At 48.7% G+C, this 18,837-nt stretch overlaps 1 protein-coding gene across 1 annotated transcript in view; it reads left to right on the forward strand.

Annotated features, from left to right (window-relative positions):
* The first annotated feature begins 781 nt into the window (after positions 1-781).
* The window catches only part of UHRF2 (ubiquitin like with PHD and ring finger domains 2), a 177,758-nt gene continuing 159,702 nt past the window's right edge, over positions 782-18,837 (forward strand). The window contains 1 exon segment of the mRNA XM_030567703.1: positions 782-1,446. Coding sequence (XP_030423563.1) covers positions 1,294-1,446 — 153 coding nt within the window. The 5' untranslated portion in view covers positions 782-1,293.

The following is an 18,837-nucleotide window of genomic DNA, read 5'->3' on the forward strand; positions in this document are numbered from 1 at the left end:
CCAGACTGTGGAAGGATCCAGGCATCATGCCTGCATGTTTGAGGTATGGTTTAATCGTGCCTTGCAGGCAGGGCCGGCTCTAGCAATTTTGCCGCCCAAGCACAGCGGTACACCATGGGGGGGGGCGCTCTGCCGCTTGCCAGTCCCGCGGCTCCGGTGGACCTCCCGTAGGCGTTTATGCGGTAGGTCCACCGGAGCCGCGGGACTAGCGCTCCATCCGCAGCCACGCCTGTGGCAGGTCCACCGGAGCCGCCTGCCACCCTCCCAGCAACCAGCAGACGGTTAGCTGGTTCTGCAGCTCTGATGGAGCTGCCGCAGGCGTGTCTGCGGGAGGTCCACCGGAGCCGCGGGACTAGCGGTCCATCCGCAGCCACGCCTGTGGCAGGTCCACCGGAGCCGCCTGCCGCCCTCCCAGCAACCAGCAGAGCGCCCCCTGTGGCGTGTCGCCCCAAGCACGTGCTTGGTGCGCTGTGGCCTGGAGCCGGCCCTGCTTGCAGGGGTCTGGAGTTGTTTGGTGTGTGCCACCAGAGGCTACAATTGTTTTCTATGGTTTTAGGCACAGCTTTGGGTGCAGAATCCGTGTAGACCCAGATCGTACACTGAAGCTGAGATGAACCCTAACATTTCTAGGTTCCCCGGACATAGACAAGTCGCAGGCCCCAAGAGCCCCACAGGCCGCGTCTGCTCCCCTCGTGACCAGGCGAGAGACACCCTCCCCCCTCCCCCACGGAGGTGGTCGCCGATTAGTCCCTATGCCTCGTCACCGCGCGAACCCGCAGCTTGTCAGCCCCAGGGCGGGAAAAGGGGGTCGGCTGGCAACACGCTGAGGGCGGGGCGGGAACCGGCGGGCGGGGCAGGCGGAGGGAGCGTGTCAGCCCTGCCTGCTCGATGTTGTTGTGGTCTCTTTAAGGCGGCGGAGGGGGAGGGAGACTCTCGCGATATCAGTCTTGGCGCCGTGACCTCCATGTGAGAGCGGCAGCTGCTGGTAAACACTCCCCGGGGCTCGGACATGGCTCCCGGCGGTGCCCGTTAGACCCTGGCTGCGGTGGTTCGCTCCTGCGTATTGGGCTGCACCCGGGAGCTCGCGGCCCCGTTTACACGTCGCTGCGGGCGCCCTCGGACCGACGGGGGCGGGGGTCTGGTCTCCTCGCCCCTGAGAGCGAGGCCGACGGCCCGGGAGGCGCAGGCTGCTCCGCGGCTTTACAGTCCTGCCCCACTGAGCCAAAACAAAGACGCGGCAGAGGCGCCCCCGGAGAGCGGGCGGGAGCCACGGGCGGTCAGCAGCCGCGCACCATGTGGATCCAGGTCCGCACCATAGACGGCACCGAGACCCAGACCATCGACGACCTGAGCCGCCTCACCAAGATAGAGTGTCTGCGGGAGAAAATCCAGGAGAGCTTCCGAGTGAGCCCCGAGCGGCAGCGCCTCTTCTACCGGGGCAAGCAGGTGAGGCGGGAACGCCCCCATACCTGCCGCCACCCCCCGCGCTCTTTGTGTTCCCGGAGGCGGCGCGCCGGCTGCCCGGCCATGCGAGCCGCCGGCTCCGGCTTTTGTTTACGCGCTCTCGCTGGGCCTAGGGCAACGTGAGGGGCAGGAGAAGCCGAGCAGCCCGGCTCCCCCTTCCTAGGGCTCCGCTGGCCAAGGGACTAGGCGGCGTCCCCGGGGGGAGAGGGTGTCGGACCGACTCCTTTGTGTTTGTTTCCCCAGCTGGGCAGCCTCGCGCCTCCCCCTGCCGGGCCCGGGGATGGGAGGAGACGCGGCGGCTCCTCGAGGCTTCCCCCTGGGTGTCCCCGTTGGCTTCAGCAGGGGAGGTGCCTCCCTCCGCTGTGTATAAAAGCGGCTTCCAGGGCGGAGCGCTGCTTTCAGGCCCCGCACGTGTGCATGTGGCGCGGGGAGGGGGGCCGGGGGCGTGGGCCTGAGCGAGGTGGGGGTCTCTCCTCCCTGGTCTCGCGCCAAGGACTAACGGTTTTGTGGCAGTGTTGGGCCTGGCTATGAACCCTCCCCTCTCCTGGAGGTGGGGGGCTGCTCTGCACAACCCGGCGGGGGGGGGAGGCGCACGTGACTAGACCACGTGGATACGGGGGGGCTCCAAGAAGTCGCCTTTTACCCGCCTTGGCTTCAGTTTCACTTGCAGGAACTGAATAAGCCTGAGCATAGCTTGCCCCAGCAGACTTTTGCACCTTGTCTGCACTAGCCCTTCTCTTCCCCCACCGCCTAAACATCCCACAGTTGCCACTTCTCCAGTGGGAGAGCTACCACAGACAAGGTACCAGTGCCTACTGATGTCAGACCAGTTGCATCAGCTGTCACTGGATTGAACAGTTTGTCAATACTGTGATTAAAAATCTTTGTGAGCTATGCTGTGGCTAGAACAGGGGTTGGCAACCTTTCAGAAGTGGTGTGCTGAGTCTTCATGTATTTACTCTGGTTTAAGGTTTTGGGTGCCAGTAATACATTTTAACATTTTTTAGAAGGTCTCTTTCTGTAAGTCTATAATATATAACTAAACTATTGTTGTATGCAAAGTAAATAAAGTTTTTAAAATGTTTAAGAAGCTTCATTTAGAATTAAATTAAAATGCAGAGAGCCCCAGATTGGTGGCCAGGACCTGGGAAAATCAACTCTTGTGCCACAGGTTGCCTACCCCTGGGCTAGAGCAATGCTAGGTATTGCTGTGTCCAAAGAGGACCTGCCCATATCTGTGGCTATAGCTGTAGGTGCTATCATCATCATATAGACATAGGGTAGTGGCAAATGAAGTATTCAGAATTCTGCAAGAATAGTAGAGGAAGGGCGTAAAAGACAAAAGGAAAAGGAGGTTGGATGTGATGGCACCAGAGATGCATACTTCAGTGTGGTTGAATCCTTTTTTTAATAGAGTGATCTGGGCTAGCACTGGATTCAGTGTGGCTCTAACCGCTATGGCCAGGTTATCTGTCTCTAAGATTAAACCTTAAATTTAACAGATTAGATATGTATTGGTGTGAATAATAGAACTAGTCATAAGGAATTGGATTTAATATTAGTCATTGACAGGTGATCTTTTTAACATAAGTTTTTTTCTGTATCTAGTGCTCTGTAGAGGAAGGAAATGTCTGTGAAAGATGCTATATAAAGATTGCAATTCCTGTGGCAGGAATGTTAATCTGGAAGTTAACTTTAATCCTCAAATAAAATTTTATAATAATTGTGAAGCCAGAAGCTGAAGCAGAGCTTGGAGCATTTAGCAGTGGGCAGAGTTGGTGTCAGTTTGACCTTTCTTTCAGTCATGTTGATGTCAATACATCTACTCACTTCCTGAAGGGGAGATTGGGGTCTGACTTGTTGATTGCAGGGACATAGGGCTGGTTAAAGCAGAAAGTCACAGCTTTTGTTTCTACCTTGATTTCCCCCCTCCCCCCCCATTATTTCTGCCCTGCAGCTACTATGACTGCTGCCTTCTCCCCTCCCCCCCTAGAAAAAAAAAAGGCAAAACAGCTCGGTAGGCATTCATGGCTATAGATCCATAAAGGACCCTTGGTAAAAGTCCTATAGTTGTGGAAAAGTAAATCTCACTTTTGCTAGACTGGCTCTTAAAGTGGAGAAGCTTACAACAGGGTAGAGCCTTCTAAACTTTGTTTACCTTATCAAAGGTCACACTTGCTCATGATTGTGTTGCCCTCCTACAGAAGTAAAGTTGGGCTTCCTCCGCTGCTTCCCTTCATCACCTGTTCAACTCAACAGATTAAAATTGAAGTCTTCTAATTTGCCTGTGATTAACTCTTCACAATTCTACTTTTTAAAGTAATTTAAGAGACACTGGTATGATACTCAGTAAAGCAGTAGTTGTAGCTGAATTTTTTAGTTTGCAAGTTTTTTTTAACACTTCTCACATTTTTAAATTTGGTAACATACTTTCTTTCCCTCTCCCCTAAAATTAAGCTTCATAGAGTTCAGTCTAGATTTGACACTTGCCAATCTAGAACTCATACCAGAGGACTGAGAGAGGAGGTCTGTGAATTAAGGATATGTCTGTACTACAGTGGCACAGCTTTGAGTCTGCAGTTGTGCTGCTGTAACAGCATAGTGTAGATGGCTCCTACGTCGACAAGAAGGGGGTTTTCCTGTTGTGTAGTTTATCCGCTTCTAAGAGGCGATAACCGGGTCTACAGAAGAACTCTTCTGTCGACCTAGCTGCTTCTATGCTGGGGATTAGATTGATTTAAATGAAGAGATCTGGCTGATGGAGTTAGTAGTAGGAAAAGAGGGCAGCCAAACTGCATTAATACTACTTGAACTAGATGTAATGCTTTCCTGATAGTTCTTTTCTGTATAAGCAATTGCTGTAACTGCCACTTTGTTTGTAAATTATAAATGGACTAAGAGGTGGCCTTAAATACGAATAGAGGGTGTCCATGATTTATCTCAAGATGGGAGGAACAAGGAAAGTTTTAGGAATGGTGTTCATACATAGGAAAGTAGCCTAACAATAAGGGCATGTCTAAAGAGTGTTTTTATATCGTTTCACTCTGCCTAAAAACCAAGATAGTTAAATCAGTGTAACTCCCTAATGGGGCGGCAATTATACTGATAGTTATTCATATTGGTATAACTTATTTTGGCAAATCTGTCAAGAGCTCCTCTTACAGCTCTTCTGGCCCTTTACAAATGGCAGGTACACTTGCAGACATGCTAAATAAGCATCTCTCTCTTTACCAAAAATAAGTGGTTGAAATTCAAAACTCATAAATCAAGGAAACAAATTTCAAACCGTTCTTAACTCTGCTTCTTGCCCATATGCAGAATTTTATATTGCTGTTCTGTAGGATTAACGTGCAATGTGGAGTTACTAGGGGAATTGTGACTGAATCTTATGTGGCTAATGTGACATTCTGGCTGACTTATAGCGTGAGTTACTTTTTTCATAAGACAAGGTGGTGCAAGTCACTAACTTTTTTTTAATTTGAATGTACAAACTAACTTGAGATCTAACAAAATAGATTCTGGTTCTGAACTCCTTTCCTGCTGGAAGTTAGTTTGTCAGCTGTGCATGTGGGATTGAAGAGACTTTATCCCTTAAAGTATATACTGTCAAACATGAGGATCTATGTACTGTGCTCAGTTTAAGAGTGTTAGTGTCTCTTGTTCACTTGGTTTCAGCAAAAATGGATGAATGTATTGCATTCTGAAAGAAACTAGTCCATTATACCATGAGAGAGACATTCTCAGGATAAACTTCCCAAAGCTACTGCAATTCAGACACGTACACTATCATAAACTTAGCCATTGTTACTTCTTGACATCTTACGTTTTCTTTTTGGGCCAGAGCATTAGACTTTTGAGATGTGTAGTAACAAAGGGAGTAAAATTAAGCAGAGGACTGAACCCTGTGTGCAGCTAAAGTTTCACCTAAAACATTCGTTTACAGACATGAATTTCTACTGCATTCAGTGTTGTACAGAAGGACATGTGGCAGTATTCATGGCTGCAGTCTATCACTAGTGGCTCACTTCATAAAGATTCTTGACAATGTGAAAGAGTTAGGACTCCGGTGATGTGACATGCATCTGGCGAAATGGGTATTCACCCACAAAAGCTCCTGCTCCAATACGTTTGTTAGTCTATAAGGTGCCACAGAACTCTTTGCCGCTTTTACAGATCCAGACTAACACGGCTACACCTCTGATACTTGACTCCTTAAATGAGACTAATCTAGGAAATGTGTCAAGATATTTAGGAAGTCTGTAGTTTTTTCTGCAGACTTGCCTTGTTCTTCCTTACTTGCTAACTTCCTGTTTTATGAAGTCTTAAGACTTCTAAAAAACTAGCCCCTTTTGCCCCTGACTTAGAAAAGAGCCTGGATGAGAGTTGAATTTTTCCTGCCTGTTTAACCTTAAATATTAGGCATGTAAAGTCTGGTGTTCTTGGATTTATTGGAGGACTTCTGTGATGTCTCAGATGTTTATGGTGAATTTTCTCTGCTTAATGGACAAGGTTGGGGTGTAAAATCATGAAAGGCCCCCTTTTATCCAAAATGTGAAAGGGGGCGGGGAGGAGAACAAGCTTTGAACAATGAGTATATCCTTTCCTTTTGATTACTGAATTTTCACCCTGAGCTCATGGTGTCACCATTTTACTTATCCCTGTCAGTCTTCCATCAAAGACAGGATCTGAGCTTCTCATGTAAACCGAAAACATTTTCAGGCTAGCTTTTTACATAAAAGCCCAGCTTTGGATATTTAAGTGATACTGTTAGGGCTGTATATATTTTCAACAGCTACTTTTCAAGAGAGGGTAACGTCGTCTAATTTCTCTGTATAGTACATGTAAAATGTACCTTCCAAGGTCAGATATGTAGGAGGAATGTAACCCAACAGTTTTTTCTGCAGAGGCAACTCAAAATCCGTACTTACAGTTATAGACTCATAGAATATTGGGGTTGGAAGGGACCTCAGGAGGTCATCTAGTCCAACCTCCCTGCTCAAACCAGGAAACTTCTCAGGGTATGGCTACATTTGGAATTTCAAAGCGCTGCCCCGGCAGCGCTTTGAAGTGTGAGTGTAGTCAGAGCGGCAGCGCTGGGAGAGAGCTCTCCCAGCGCTGCATGTAAACCACATCCCTTACGGGTGTAGCGTGCAGCGCTGGGAGCTGCGCTCCCAGCGCTGCTGCCCTGATTACACTGACGCTTTACAGCGCTGTATCTTGCAGCGCTCGGGGTGTTTTTTCACACCCCAGTTGCAGCGCTGTAAAGTGTGAGTGTAGCCAAGGCCTAAGAAAGGAGATTCCACCACTTCCCTAGGTAGCCCATTCCAGTGTTTCACTGCCCTTCTAATGAAAAAGTTTTTCCTAGTATCCAACCTAAACCTCCCTCACTGCAGCTTGAGACCATTACGCCTTGTTCTGTCATCTGGTACCACTGAGAAAAGTCTAAATCCATCCTCTTTGGAACCCCCTTTCAGGTAGTCAAAAGCAGCTAACAAATCCCCCCTCATTCTTCTCTTCTGCAGACTGAACAATCCCAATTCCCTCAGCCTCTCCTCATAAGTCACATGCTCCATCCCCCTAATCATTTTTGTTGCCCTCCGCTGGACTCTTTACAGTTTTTCCACATCTTTCTTATAGCGTGGGGCCCAAAACTGGACACTTGTACTCCAGATGAGGCTTTACCAATGTCGAATAGAAGGGAATGATCACGTCCCTCAATCTGCTGGCAATGGCCCTGCTTATGCAGCCCAAAATGCCATTAGCCTTCTTGGCAACAAGGGCACACTGTCGACTCATATCCAGCTTCCTGTCCACTGTAACCCCTAAGTCCTTTTCTGCAGATCTGTGTTCGAGTCTGCAGAAGTTGACCATGGGAATTTTTTACAGGTCTCTGTAGCTAGCAAGCAATTCACAATCTGTATTGCAAGAAATGTTATCTGAGTCCCTCCCTTTCTCTGGCAAAGTATTCCAGTAGTGTGTTTTAAAAAAAAAAAAATCACTTGGAGTAATCCTATACTTTAAAAGGCATAAATTGCTTCTGTGCTTTAAACAGTAAGATAGCTTTCTTTATCAAATATGGCATATTTGATAAAGAAAGCTTTGTATAGAACAGTTGATTAAGATTCCAAAAATCCTTATTTTAGTAAACTGGTTATGGCCTATATGTGCACTGAAGTTTATTGTAAATAATTATAACTAACAGTTCCAGAATATCTTACTAACAATTTGTACTGCAAAAATGCTAAATATATTTTACAGGTAATGGCAAAATGCTTGTATACCCAAGTAAAAGTTTTTGTAATGGAAGTAAACGAAATCTTGGTTTCAATAGACTTACTCTGCATACTTTTTTAGAACTAAATACAGTAAACTATTTTCAAAGAACCAAACTCTGATCATTGTGGGATCCCTAGCTTCAGTTATAATTCTGGAAAAACAAGCAGTAAAAAATGTTGAGGTTTAAGCTTGAAAACTTGCCACAAAACTTTAACTGATCCACAAGTCTGCACAGGAATTGCTGCAAAGTTGGGTTTGTACAACTGAAACTTAGGCCATGTCTACATCTAAAATTTTGCAGCGCTGGTTGTTACAGCTGTATTAGTACAGCTGTATAGGGCCAGCGCTGCAGAGTGGCCACACTTACAGCAACCAGCGCTGCAAGTGGTATTAGATGTGGCCACACTGCAGCGCTGTTGGGCGGCTTCAAGGGGGGTTCCGGGACGAGAGAGCAAACCGGGAAAGGAAACCAGCTTCGCCGCGGTTTGCTCTCTCGGTCCCGGAGCCAGCCATCAAACCGCAGGGAAGGAGACCTGCTTGCTCGGGGTTCCGGGACCGAGAGAGCAAACCGGGAACGCCGCGGTTTGCTCTCTCGGTCCCGGAGCCACCCAGCAAACCGCAGGGAAGGAGACCTGCTTGCTCGGGGTTCCGGGACCGAGAGAGCAAACCGGGAACGCCGCGGTTTGCTCTCTCAGTCCCGGAGCCAGCCAGCAAACCGCAGGGAAGGAGACCTGCTTGCTCGGGGTTCCGGGACCGAGAGAGCAAACCGCGGCGAAGCTGGTTTCCTTTCCCGGTTTGCTCTCTCGGTCCCGGAACCCCGAGCAAGCAGGTCTCCTTCCCTGCGGTTTGCTGGCTGGCTCCGGGACCGAGAGAGCAAACCGGGAAAGGAAACCAGCTTCGCCGCGGTTTGCTCTCTCGGTCCCGGAACCCCGAGCAAGCAGGTCTCCTTCCCTGCGGTTTGCTGGCTGGCTCCGGGACCGAGAGAGCAAACCGGGAAAGGAAACCAGCTTGATTACCAGAGGCTTCCTCCTTCCACGGAGGTCAAGAAAAGCGCTGGTAACTGTCTACATTGGATTACCAGCGCTGGATCACCAGCGCTGGATCCTCTACACCCGAGACAAAACGGGAGTACGGCCAGCGCTGCAAACAGGGAGTTGCAGCGCTGGTGGTGCCCTGCAGATGTGTACACCTTCAAAGTTGCAGCGCTGTAACTCCCTCACCAGCGCTGCAACTTTCTGATGTAGACAAGCCCTTACATGGTATCCTATTTTGAGTTATTACTTCAGATCACAAAATACTAAAGTTACTTCAGTTTGAGAGATTGGTTTTGGAATATGGAATTGTCAGGCTCCTGGTTTAAAATCTTACCTAGGCTGGAAACTAACTAACGTGCATCTCACTGTTGCATGACCTGTTTGGCTCATGACAAATTAGTGGATATCTGTCCATATTACAGAAACAATCAGCAAAACAGACATCCTGCATGGTGATCTTATCAGAGGTCAAATATGGAAGGGTGTTGCAGTCTAAACTGTCCTCTTAGGATACGTGTACAGTACAAAATTAATTCAGAATTATTCTATTTGAATTTTTGGAAGTGATTTTATACATTCGGTATTTTGTGTCTCCACTAAGGCGCATGAATTCAGCAGCATGCGTCCACAGTACCAAGGCTCGCATCAAATGTTTTAGCGGTGCACTGTGCGTAGCAATCCCACAGTTTGCACAGTCCCTGCTGCCCATTGGAATTATGGGTTAAGCTCCCAGTGCATGATAGAGCAAAAACATTCTCGCGGGTGTTTCTGAGTGTGTCATCCCTCGCTTCTCCCTCTGTGAAAGCTACGGCAGACCCCATATTGCCAGCAGACAGTGCAGTACGGTGCACCGCCTGTCTCCTGGTACTATGAATCCACCTTGCATGTCCTCTCGTCTTTCTGTCTACTCTTATCTAATCATTTCCCGCCTTTTTTCGGTCCCCATAAATCAAGCAGCACAGCTTCTGCTGCAGACGTTGCTCTCCCGCTCTTGCAATGCTAGCAAATTTATCCATGTTGTCGGTCCTGGGCTCCCATGGAAGCTACAGAAGGCAACCATTTCCCGCCATTTTTCGGCCAGTGTGAACTGAGCCACACAGCTTCGACCGCAAACTCGGCTCTCCTGCTCTTGCAGCTCTAGCGAGCTTCCCGCCTCTGTGAAAGCTACAGAAGACAACCATTTCCCTCCTTTTATCGGCCATCTTGAACCAAACAGCTCTCCTTCATTTCATGCCCTCTTTCCAGGATTACCTGTGCAGGCACCATAGCTCTTCAAGCATGGAGCCTGCTCAGATCTTCGCTGCAGTTTTGACCATTGTAAATACTGCACATAATGCTGGATAATGCGCGAGGTACCTGCAAAACAGGACAAGGAAGTGACGGCAGTGCGATTACTATATAGTGAGGATGTGGACACAGATGTTCCTAGAAGCACGCCATGTGGTGATTGGGAGATCATGATGGCGTTGGGCCAGGTTCATGCTGTGGAACACCGATCTTGGGCCCAGGAAACAAGCACAGACTAGTGGTACCGCATAGTGTTGCAGGTCTGGGATGATTCCCAGTGGCTGCAAAACTTCTTTTGTATGCGTAGGGCCACTTTCATGGAATTTCATGACTTGCTGTCCCCTGGCCTGAAGCGCAAAGACACCAAAATGAGAGCAGCCTTCATAGTTGCGAAACGAGTGGCCATAGCACTGTGGAAGCTTGCAACGCCCGACAGACTCCTACCGGTCAGTCGGGAATCAGTTTGGAGTGGGCAAATCTGCTGTGGGGGCTGATGTGCTCCAAGTAGCCAACGCAGTCATTTACCAGCTGCTATCAAGTGTAGTGACTTTTTGGGAAATGTGCAGACCATTGTGGATGGCTTTAATGCGCTGGGGTTCCGTAACTGCGGCGGGGCGATAAGAGCACATATCCCTGTCTAGGCCCCGGCACACCGGGGCAGCTAGTATGTAAACCGCAAGGGGTACTTTTCCATGGTGCTGCAAGCACTGGTGGATCACAAGGGAAATTTCACCTACAAATACGTGGAATGGCTGGGAAAGGTGCATGATGCTCCCATCTTCAGGAACTCTGGTCTGTTTAAACAGCTGCAGGAAGGGACTTACTTCCCAGACCAGAAAATTACTGTTGGGGATGTTGAAATGCCTATAGTTGTCCTCAGGGACCCAGCGTACCCCTCAATGCCATGGCTCGTGAAGCTGTACACAGGCACCCTGGACAGTAGTAAACAGCAGTTCAACTATAGGCTGAGCAAGTGCAGAATGGTGGTAGAATGTGTTTTTGGACATTTGAAAGCACGCAGGCGCAGTTTACTGACTCAGATCTCAGCACAACCAATATTCTAATTGTAATTGCTGCTTGTTGTGTGCTCCACGATATCTGAGAGAGTAAGGGGGAGACATTTATGGCAGGGTGGGAGGTTGAGGCAACTCTCCTGGCGGCCAGTTTCGCACAGCCAGACAACAGGGCGATTTAGAAGAGCGCAGCAGGGCATGCTGTGTGTCAGAGAAGCTTTGAAAGCCAGTTTCATGACTGGCCAGGGTACGGTGTGACAGTTGTGTTTCTCTTGAAGTTACCCACCCTGTGTGTGTGTGTGTGTGTATGTATATATATATATATATATATATATATATATATATAATATATATATATATATATATATAATATATATATGAAAGGAAATAGTCAGTTGTTTAAAAACTGTTCTTTATTATTTGTTGCACAACACATTGAGAGAGAAATCAGAAGGTAGACTGGGGGAGGGGGAGTTATTGGGTTAGGGAAGTGGAGGAGGAGGGAAGGACAAGTCCAGAAACCAAATCAAAAGTTCACGTATGTCGTCTTTCTGCTGCTTGGGTGATCCTCTGGGGTTGAGTGTGTGGGTCCCCGTAGCTTCCCCTGTCTTGTTCTTGGGGATCTGGGTGAGGAGGCTATGGCACTTGAGGAGGAGGAGGAGGGAGGGTAGTTATACAGGGGCTGCAGGAGAAGTTTATGGTCTTGCTGCCTTTCTCGCATTAGATCCACCATACGGCACAGCAGGTCAGTTTGCTCCCCCATGAGCTTGACCATAGCATCCTGCCTGCTCTCATCGTGCGTATCTCTCCTCTCTTTGTGTTCCTGTAATGCTTTCCAGGACTCTGCAATTGCTTGCCTCCACGCTTTCAGCTGGGCCATATCAGTGCGGGAGGACTGCATGGGCTCGGCGAACATGTCATCCCGAGTTAGTTTTTTCTGCTTTTTTTTTTCCCGTGTTGAAACATTTGCACCTGTGGGAGGAGAAAAAGGGAGGGTAGTATTTTAAGATACGTTTCAGAGAACAAAGGGGACACTTTCTCAGTGAAACAGGCAATGCATAGTACACAGCACATGTTCTTTCTGTACAAGTTAACATTTTGCCTCTTATACTGAAGTGCCTGCCACTTTGGGGTGTGTGAGCCATCACACATGGCCAGGCAACAGAATTCAGCTTGCAGGCAGCCATGGTAAGCCCTAGGGGCACGTGGCGTTCTGCTTCTTCCGCATTCATTTCAATGCTTTCAACCTGCCGGGCCCCCTTTCCCATAGCAAGCAATTCCTGGTAGGTTTGCCATATAAAAGGAGGACCTGCCGGCTCTCTGGAATGATTGCTTCACACATCCTCCTCTTCCCCCCCCCCCCCCGCCCCGCTGCCTGGCTCTGATGAGGCTCTGAGCAGGGATGAGCCCTTTAAACTAAACACTAACAGCCCAGCACGGCTGGGTTTTCCCTCCTGCCATGTGGCTCCGATCAGGCTCTCACTCACCAGAGTTACCTTCTCCAGGGTCGTGGTCTGGGAGCCCTCCTTGGGAGTAGGGGGAATAGTTCCTGGCTAGGTGGGGAAACGGATTCTCCACTTGCCATCTGTGCACTGTCATCGTCCTCCTCTTCGTCCTCAATAACTCATCCTCCTTGCTCCATGCAACTCCCCCCTTGCTGGTGTCCACGGACAGTGGTGGGGTAGTGGTGGCCCCCCCCCCCCCATAATTGCATGCAGCTCATGGTAGAAACGGAATGTATGAGGCTGTGACCCAGAGCGCCAATTCGTCTCCCTGGCTTTTTGGTACACTTGCCTGAGCTCATTGGTTTTTGTAAGACACTGCTCTATGTCCCTGGAGTAGCCTCTTTCTTTCATGGCCCTGGAGACTTTAGTGTACGTATTTGTGTTCCCTTTTTTTTTAAACATAGTTCTGCCATAACAGATTTGTCTCTCCAACATGCGATGAGATGCAGTACCTCCCATTTGGACCATGTGGAGCTTGTCTGCGAATCCGAGACAGCATGATCTCTTGTGATGGACTCTACATGGTCGCCTCTGATGGTGGACTGTGCTGATCGTCACCTGTGCTGATGGTGACCAAACAGGAAATGAAATTCAAAAGTTCCTGGGGCTCTTCCTGCCCACCTGGCTAGGGCATCGGAGTTGAATGTTGTCCAGAGTGGTCACAAGGGAGCATTCTGGGATAGCTCCCAGAGGCCAATAACATTGAATTGCGTTCACAATACCTTTTAACCTGGGATTGCGATCTTGATTTAAGCGCTACTCCACTTGCTGAGGTGGAGTACGGAGGTCGGATTAAAGAGCCCTTTAAATCAAAAAACCCGATTTGGTCATGTAAATATGATTTTTTTTTTTTTTTTTAGTTAACTCGGCTAATTACAAAATAACTAACCAGTGTAGACCAGGCTTTACACCTCTCCAGTACAGGACTGAGGCAGGTAAGGTGGCAGGATAGGAAACTGTGCATACTGCTATAGCAGCGGTTTTCAAACTTATTTTCTGGTGACCCAGTTGAAGAAAATTGTTGATGCCTGTGACCCAGTGGAGCTGGGGATGAGGGGTTTGGGGTGTAGGAGGAGCTCAGGATTGGGGGATTAGGGCTGCAACATGAGGATGGGAAATGAGGGGTTTGGGGTGTGGGAGGGGGCCCTGGGCTAGGGCAGAGGGTCAGGAGGGGGTCAAGGCTCTAGGCTGGGGGTGCCGGCTCTGGGGTGAGGCTGGGGATGAGGGGGTTGGGGTGTGTGTTGGGGGGGCTCAGGTCTGGGGCAGGGGGTTTGGGGTGTGGAGTTGTCTTGGGCAGCTCCCAGTTAACAATGCAGTGGGGGTGCTAAGGCAGGCTTCCTGCTTGTCCTGCACCGTGGACTGTGCTGTGCCCTGGAAGCGGACAGCAGCAGGTCCGGCTCCTAGGCGGAGGTGCGCAGGTGGTTGTGTGTGGCTCTCACCCGCAGGCACTGCCCGCCGCCCCCACCCCCGCCAATGGAAGTTCGGAGCCGGTGCTCAGGGTGGGACTAGCACAGGGAGCCCTGGGGCTGCCTGCCTACAAGCCGGACCTGCTGGTGGCCACTTCCAGGGTGTAGCATGGTGTCAGAATAGGTAAGGACTAGCCTGCCTTAGCTGGGCAGCACTGCCGACGGGGCTTTTAATGGCCCAGTCTGCGGTGCTGACCAGAGCTGCCACGACCCAGTGCCTTACATTTCACAATCCAGTACTGGGTCACAATCCATAGTTTGAAAACCTCTGTGCTATGGGATGGGATGTTGTAGAATGGGGGAAAAAAAATTACAATAAAGTTCAGTTCGTAACACTTCCAAAGAAAATATACTAAATGTAAACACAGGCAAGACTGTATCTTAGTGATTCTGCAGACGCCTCCATGTTGCCATTGCTGCTTTGCAGCGCATAGCTATCTCAGCTTCGTTCTGATGCTGCATGAGACTACAACCTATTGGGCATTTGTGAAACCATCAACTATGACAACTTAACCTTGCTGCCATATTGGAGGGTAGGAAGTGGGGGAAAGAAGTATCTGGAGCTTGCCTTTCAATAGGAAGAAAGGCATGCTAATGTGTAACTTAACAAGAGGTAAAATCCTATTGGTGGCAAGGCAGTTCATAGTTAATGCGTTAGTAGGTGAAGTTAAAACTAAAGCTCCCTTGTAATCTTTGCTTCTGAAAGTTAGCAGGTAGAGTTAAAATGAAGACATTGGTATGCTAGGGGCCCAAGAGTATATAACTATGATCCTTGCCCCCCCTCCCCCATCTGCACTCTGTACATCTACCTACCCTTCTGTAAACATGCGGGACTCACCCCTGTGGTGCCTCCTGCTGGTCGTTTCCAGGAATTAGCTCTCCAGCTGTTGGAGCACCCTCTCCAGGCTGGTGTCCCGCTACCGCTTGCTGGCCCCTGTGTCCCTCCCAGGACCCCAGTTCTCCTTTAACGGGTGCTGCCCCCTGGCAGTACCCCCACAGTCTGGGTCTCTCCCTCCCAGGGGAACCCCCACCCACTATCCCCACTTTGCCTCAGTCTTGGCTACTGCCCAGTCTCCATCTAGCCCCTGTTCACTGGAGCAGACTGCAGTATAAGTCACTCATCACAGGCAAAGGGGTTTGGATCTGCTGCCTCTGGCTACCCATGGGCTGTCCCTGCAATCCAGTACCTAATAGGCCTTACCAGGCCTGCAGCCTGGGCTTTCCTTGGCCAGAGCTCCCTTGGCCTTTCCCTAGCTCTGCTCCACTCCAGATACCTGGTTAACCTCCCTGCAGCCAGAGAGAGACTGTTGAGCTCCTGGCTCCCAGCCTCTTATATAGGGCCAGCCGAGGCCTGATTGGGGTGTGGCACAGCTGCTGCTGTTTTCCCAATCAGCCTAATAGCTGCTTTCCCTGCCACAGCTGTCTCCCAGGACTGTTTTAAGCCCTTCAGGGCAGGAATGGGGTAAGCACCCCACTACACCTTCTCATTATACTGCTGGATAAAAATAAGGCTACTTCTGCCATGCAGCCTGGGTTAAGAAGCAATGGGCTTAAACTGCAGCAAGGGAGATTTAGGTTGGACATTAGGAAAAAGTTCCTAACTGTCAGGGTAGTTAAACACTGGAATAGATTGCCTAGGGAAGCTGTGGAATCTCCCTCTCTGGAGATATTTAAGAGTAGGTTAGATAAATGTCTTTTAGGGATGGTCTAGACAGTATTTGGTCCTACCATGAGGGCAAGGGACTGGACTCGATGACCTCTCGAGGTCCCTTCCAGTCTTTGAGTCTATGAGTCTATTTCAGCAGGAGCATGGAGAATACAGGAGAGACTGTCTCCCTGCTCTCAGTTTTGGTGCTTAGCACCACAGCAACCCCTTGGTGTCAGAAAGAACAATTCTAGGGAAAGTCCTGCTCTTGGCTCCTGCAGTCCTGTGCTGGAACATGTACTATGCAGACAAGTTCTCCTGAGTTGCTATCTGTCAAACTCTTTAACAAGTCTACTGAGCATTTGCAAACAAATTTTCAGAGGCTTATAACTTGGGTGAATTTTCATGGAGACAGCATAAAGCCCTTGTCCCAACAATGAGGCAAACTTCTTCCTTTCCAAGTTCCAGTCCTCACTCCGAAGCATGGATGGGCTAGAGCTTCTGAATGAAATGGTTGTGAGAACTATTGTATTTTTCCCTTAATTTTGTTTTTGGAAATTGCTTGACCATTTTAGCGGAAACTTTAAAAATAAAGTGCCTTGCATGGTGACCTGTTTCAGAGTGGTAGCTGTGTTAGTCTGTATCAGCAAAAACAACGAGCAGTACTTGTGGCACCGTAGAGACTAACAAATTTATCTGAGCATAAGCTTTCATGGGCTAAACCCCACTTCATCAGATGCATGGAGTGGAAAATACAGTAGACAGGTGTGTGTGTACATGAAAAGATGGGAGTTGCGTTACCAAATGGGGGGGGGGGGGTCAGTGCTAACAAAACAATTCAATTAAAGTGGAAGTGGGCTATTCTCAATAATAGAATAATCCTCCTGAAGATCAAAACAACAGATTGGACTTCTGCATAGAGTGCTTCCGCCGATGTGCACAGGCTGAAATTGTGGAAAAGCAGTGTCACTTGCCCCAAACCTCAGCCGTGCAGAACGCAACACCATTCACAGCCTCAGAAACAACTCTGACATCGTAATCAAAAAGGCTGACAAAGGAGGTGCTGTTGTCGTCATGACTAGATCAGAATATGAGTGAGAGGCTGCTAGGCAACACTCTCTCACCACATTCTATAGGCCATTACCGTCTGATCCCACTGAGGGTTACCAAAATAAACTACACCATCTGCTCAAGAAACTCACTGAAGGAGCACAGGAACAAATCTACACAGACACACCCCTAAAACCCCAAGATCCATAAACCTGGGAATCCAGGATGCTCCATCATCTCTAGCATTAGCCAGACAATCCTGCTGTCAGGGTGCCATGTTGACTCTCTCTCCTCCGGCCCTATGCTACCAGCACTTCCAGCTATCTTTGAGACACCCCCTGACTTCCTGAGGAAACTGAAGTCCATTGGTGGTCTTCCAGAAAACATCATCGTAACCACTATGGATGTAGAAGCTTTCTGCACCAACATTTCACACAACGATGGACTACAAGCCGTCAAGAACAGTATCCCCAATAATGTCACAGCAAACCTGGTGTCTGAACTTTGTGACTTTGTCCTCACCCACAACTATTTCAGATTTGGGGACAATTTATAACTTCAAGTCAGCAGCACTGCACTAGGTACCCGCATGGCCCCCCCAGTATGCCAACAGTTTTATGGCTGATTTTAGAACACTTCCTCAGCTCTTGTCCCCTAACGCCCCTACTCTACTTGTGCTACATTGATGACATCTTCGTCATCTGAACCCATGGGAAAGAAGCCCTTGAGGAATTCCACCAGGATTTCACAACCTCAGCCTGAACCAGTCCATACAAGAGGGTGCTACAGTGCAAATAAGTGATAGTCACATGAACACCACCCTATACCGGAAATCTACGGATCACTGTAATTACCTACATGCCTCCAGCTTTCCTCCAGATAGACCACATCACTCAATCCATTGTACACAGTCAGTCTCTAAGATACAACCATATTTGCTCCAATCCCTCAGACAGAGACAAACACCTAAAGGATCTCTATCAAGCATTCTTAAAACTACAGTACCTATCTGGTGAAGTGAAGAAACAGATTGACAGAGCCAGGAGGGTACCCAGAAGTCACTTACTGCAGGGCTGGCCCAACAAAGAACGTAACAGAATGCCACTAGCCATCACCTTCAGCCCCTAACTAAAACCTCTCTAGAGCATCATCAGGGATCTACAACCTATCCTGAAAGATGATCTGTCACTCTCACAGACCTTGGGAGACAGGCCAGTCCTCGCTTACAGACAGCCCCTCAACCTGAAGCAAATAGTCACAGCAACTGCACGTCACACAAAAAAAACACTAACCCAGGAACCTATCTCTGCAACAAACTCCGTTGACAACTCTGTCCACATATCTATTCAAGGGACACTATCATAGGACCTAACCACATCAGCCACACTATCAGGGGCTCATTCACTTGCACATCTGCAAGTGTGATATATGCCATCATGCCAGCAATACCCCTCTGCCTTGTACATTGGCCAAACCGGACAGCCTCTACACAGAAGAATAAATGGACACAAATTAGACGTCAAGAACTACAACATTCGAAAACCAGTCTGAGAACTCTTTATTTTCCCTGGACACTGAATAAACGACTTAAAAGTGGCAGTCCTTCAACAACAACAACTTCAAAAACAGACTCCAATGAGAAACTGCAGAGCTGGAATTAATTTGCAAACTGGACACCATCAAATTGATATTGAATAAAGACTGGGAGTGGGTGGGTCACTACAGAAACTAATTTCTCCCTCTTGTTACTCATATTCTTGTCAGTTGTTTGAAATGGGCCAGCCTGATCACTTTTGTAGTGGTAGTGAAGGCAATGCAATTTTTCCTCCCTTGGTATTCTACTGTTGAGAATGGCCCACTTCTACTTTAACTGAATTGTCTCATTAGCACTGACTCCTGCACTTGGTAAGGCAACTCCCATCTTTTCATGTACTGTGTATATGTACCTATCTACTGTATTTTCCACTCCATGCGTCGGATGAAGTAGGTTTTAGCCAATGAAAGCCTATGCCCAAAAAAAGTTAGTCTCTAAATTTGTTAAACCCAGGGTTGAGAGCTCAGTCCTTGGGGGGAGGGGGGCACTTAGGGATCTGGGGC

The sequence above is a fragment of the Gopherus evgoodei genome, chromosome 6, assembly GCF_007399415.2.
Source record: "Gopherus evgoodei ecotype Sinaloan lineage chromosome 6, rGopEvg1_v1.p, whole genome shotgun sequence".
Lineage (NCBI taxonomy): Eukaryota > Metazoa > Chordata > Testudines > Testudinidae > Gopherus > Gopherus evgoodei.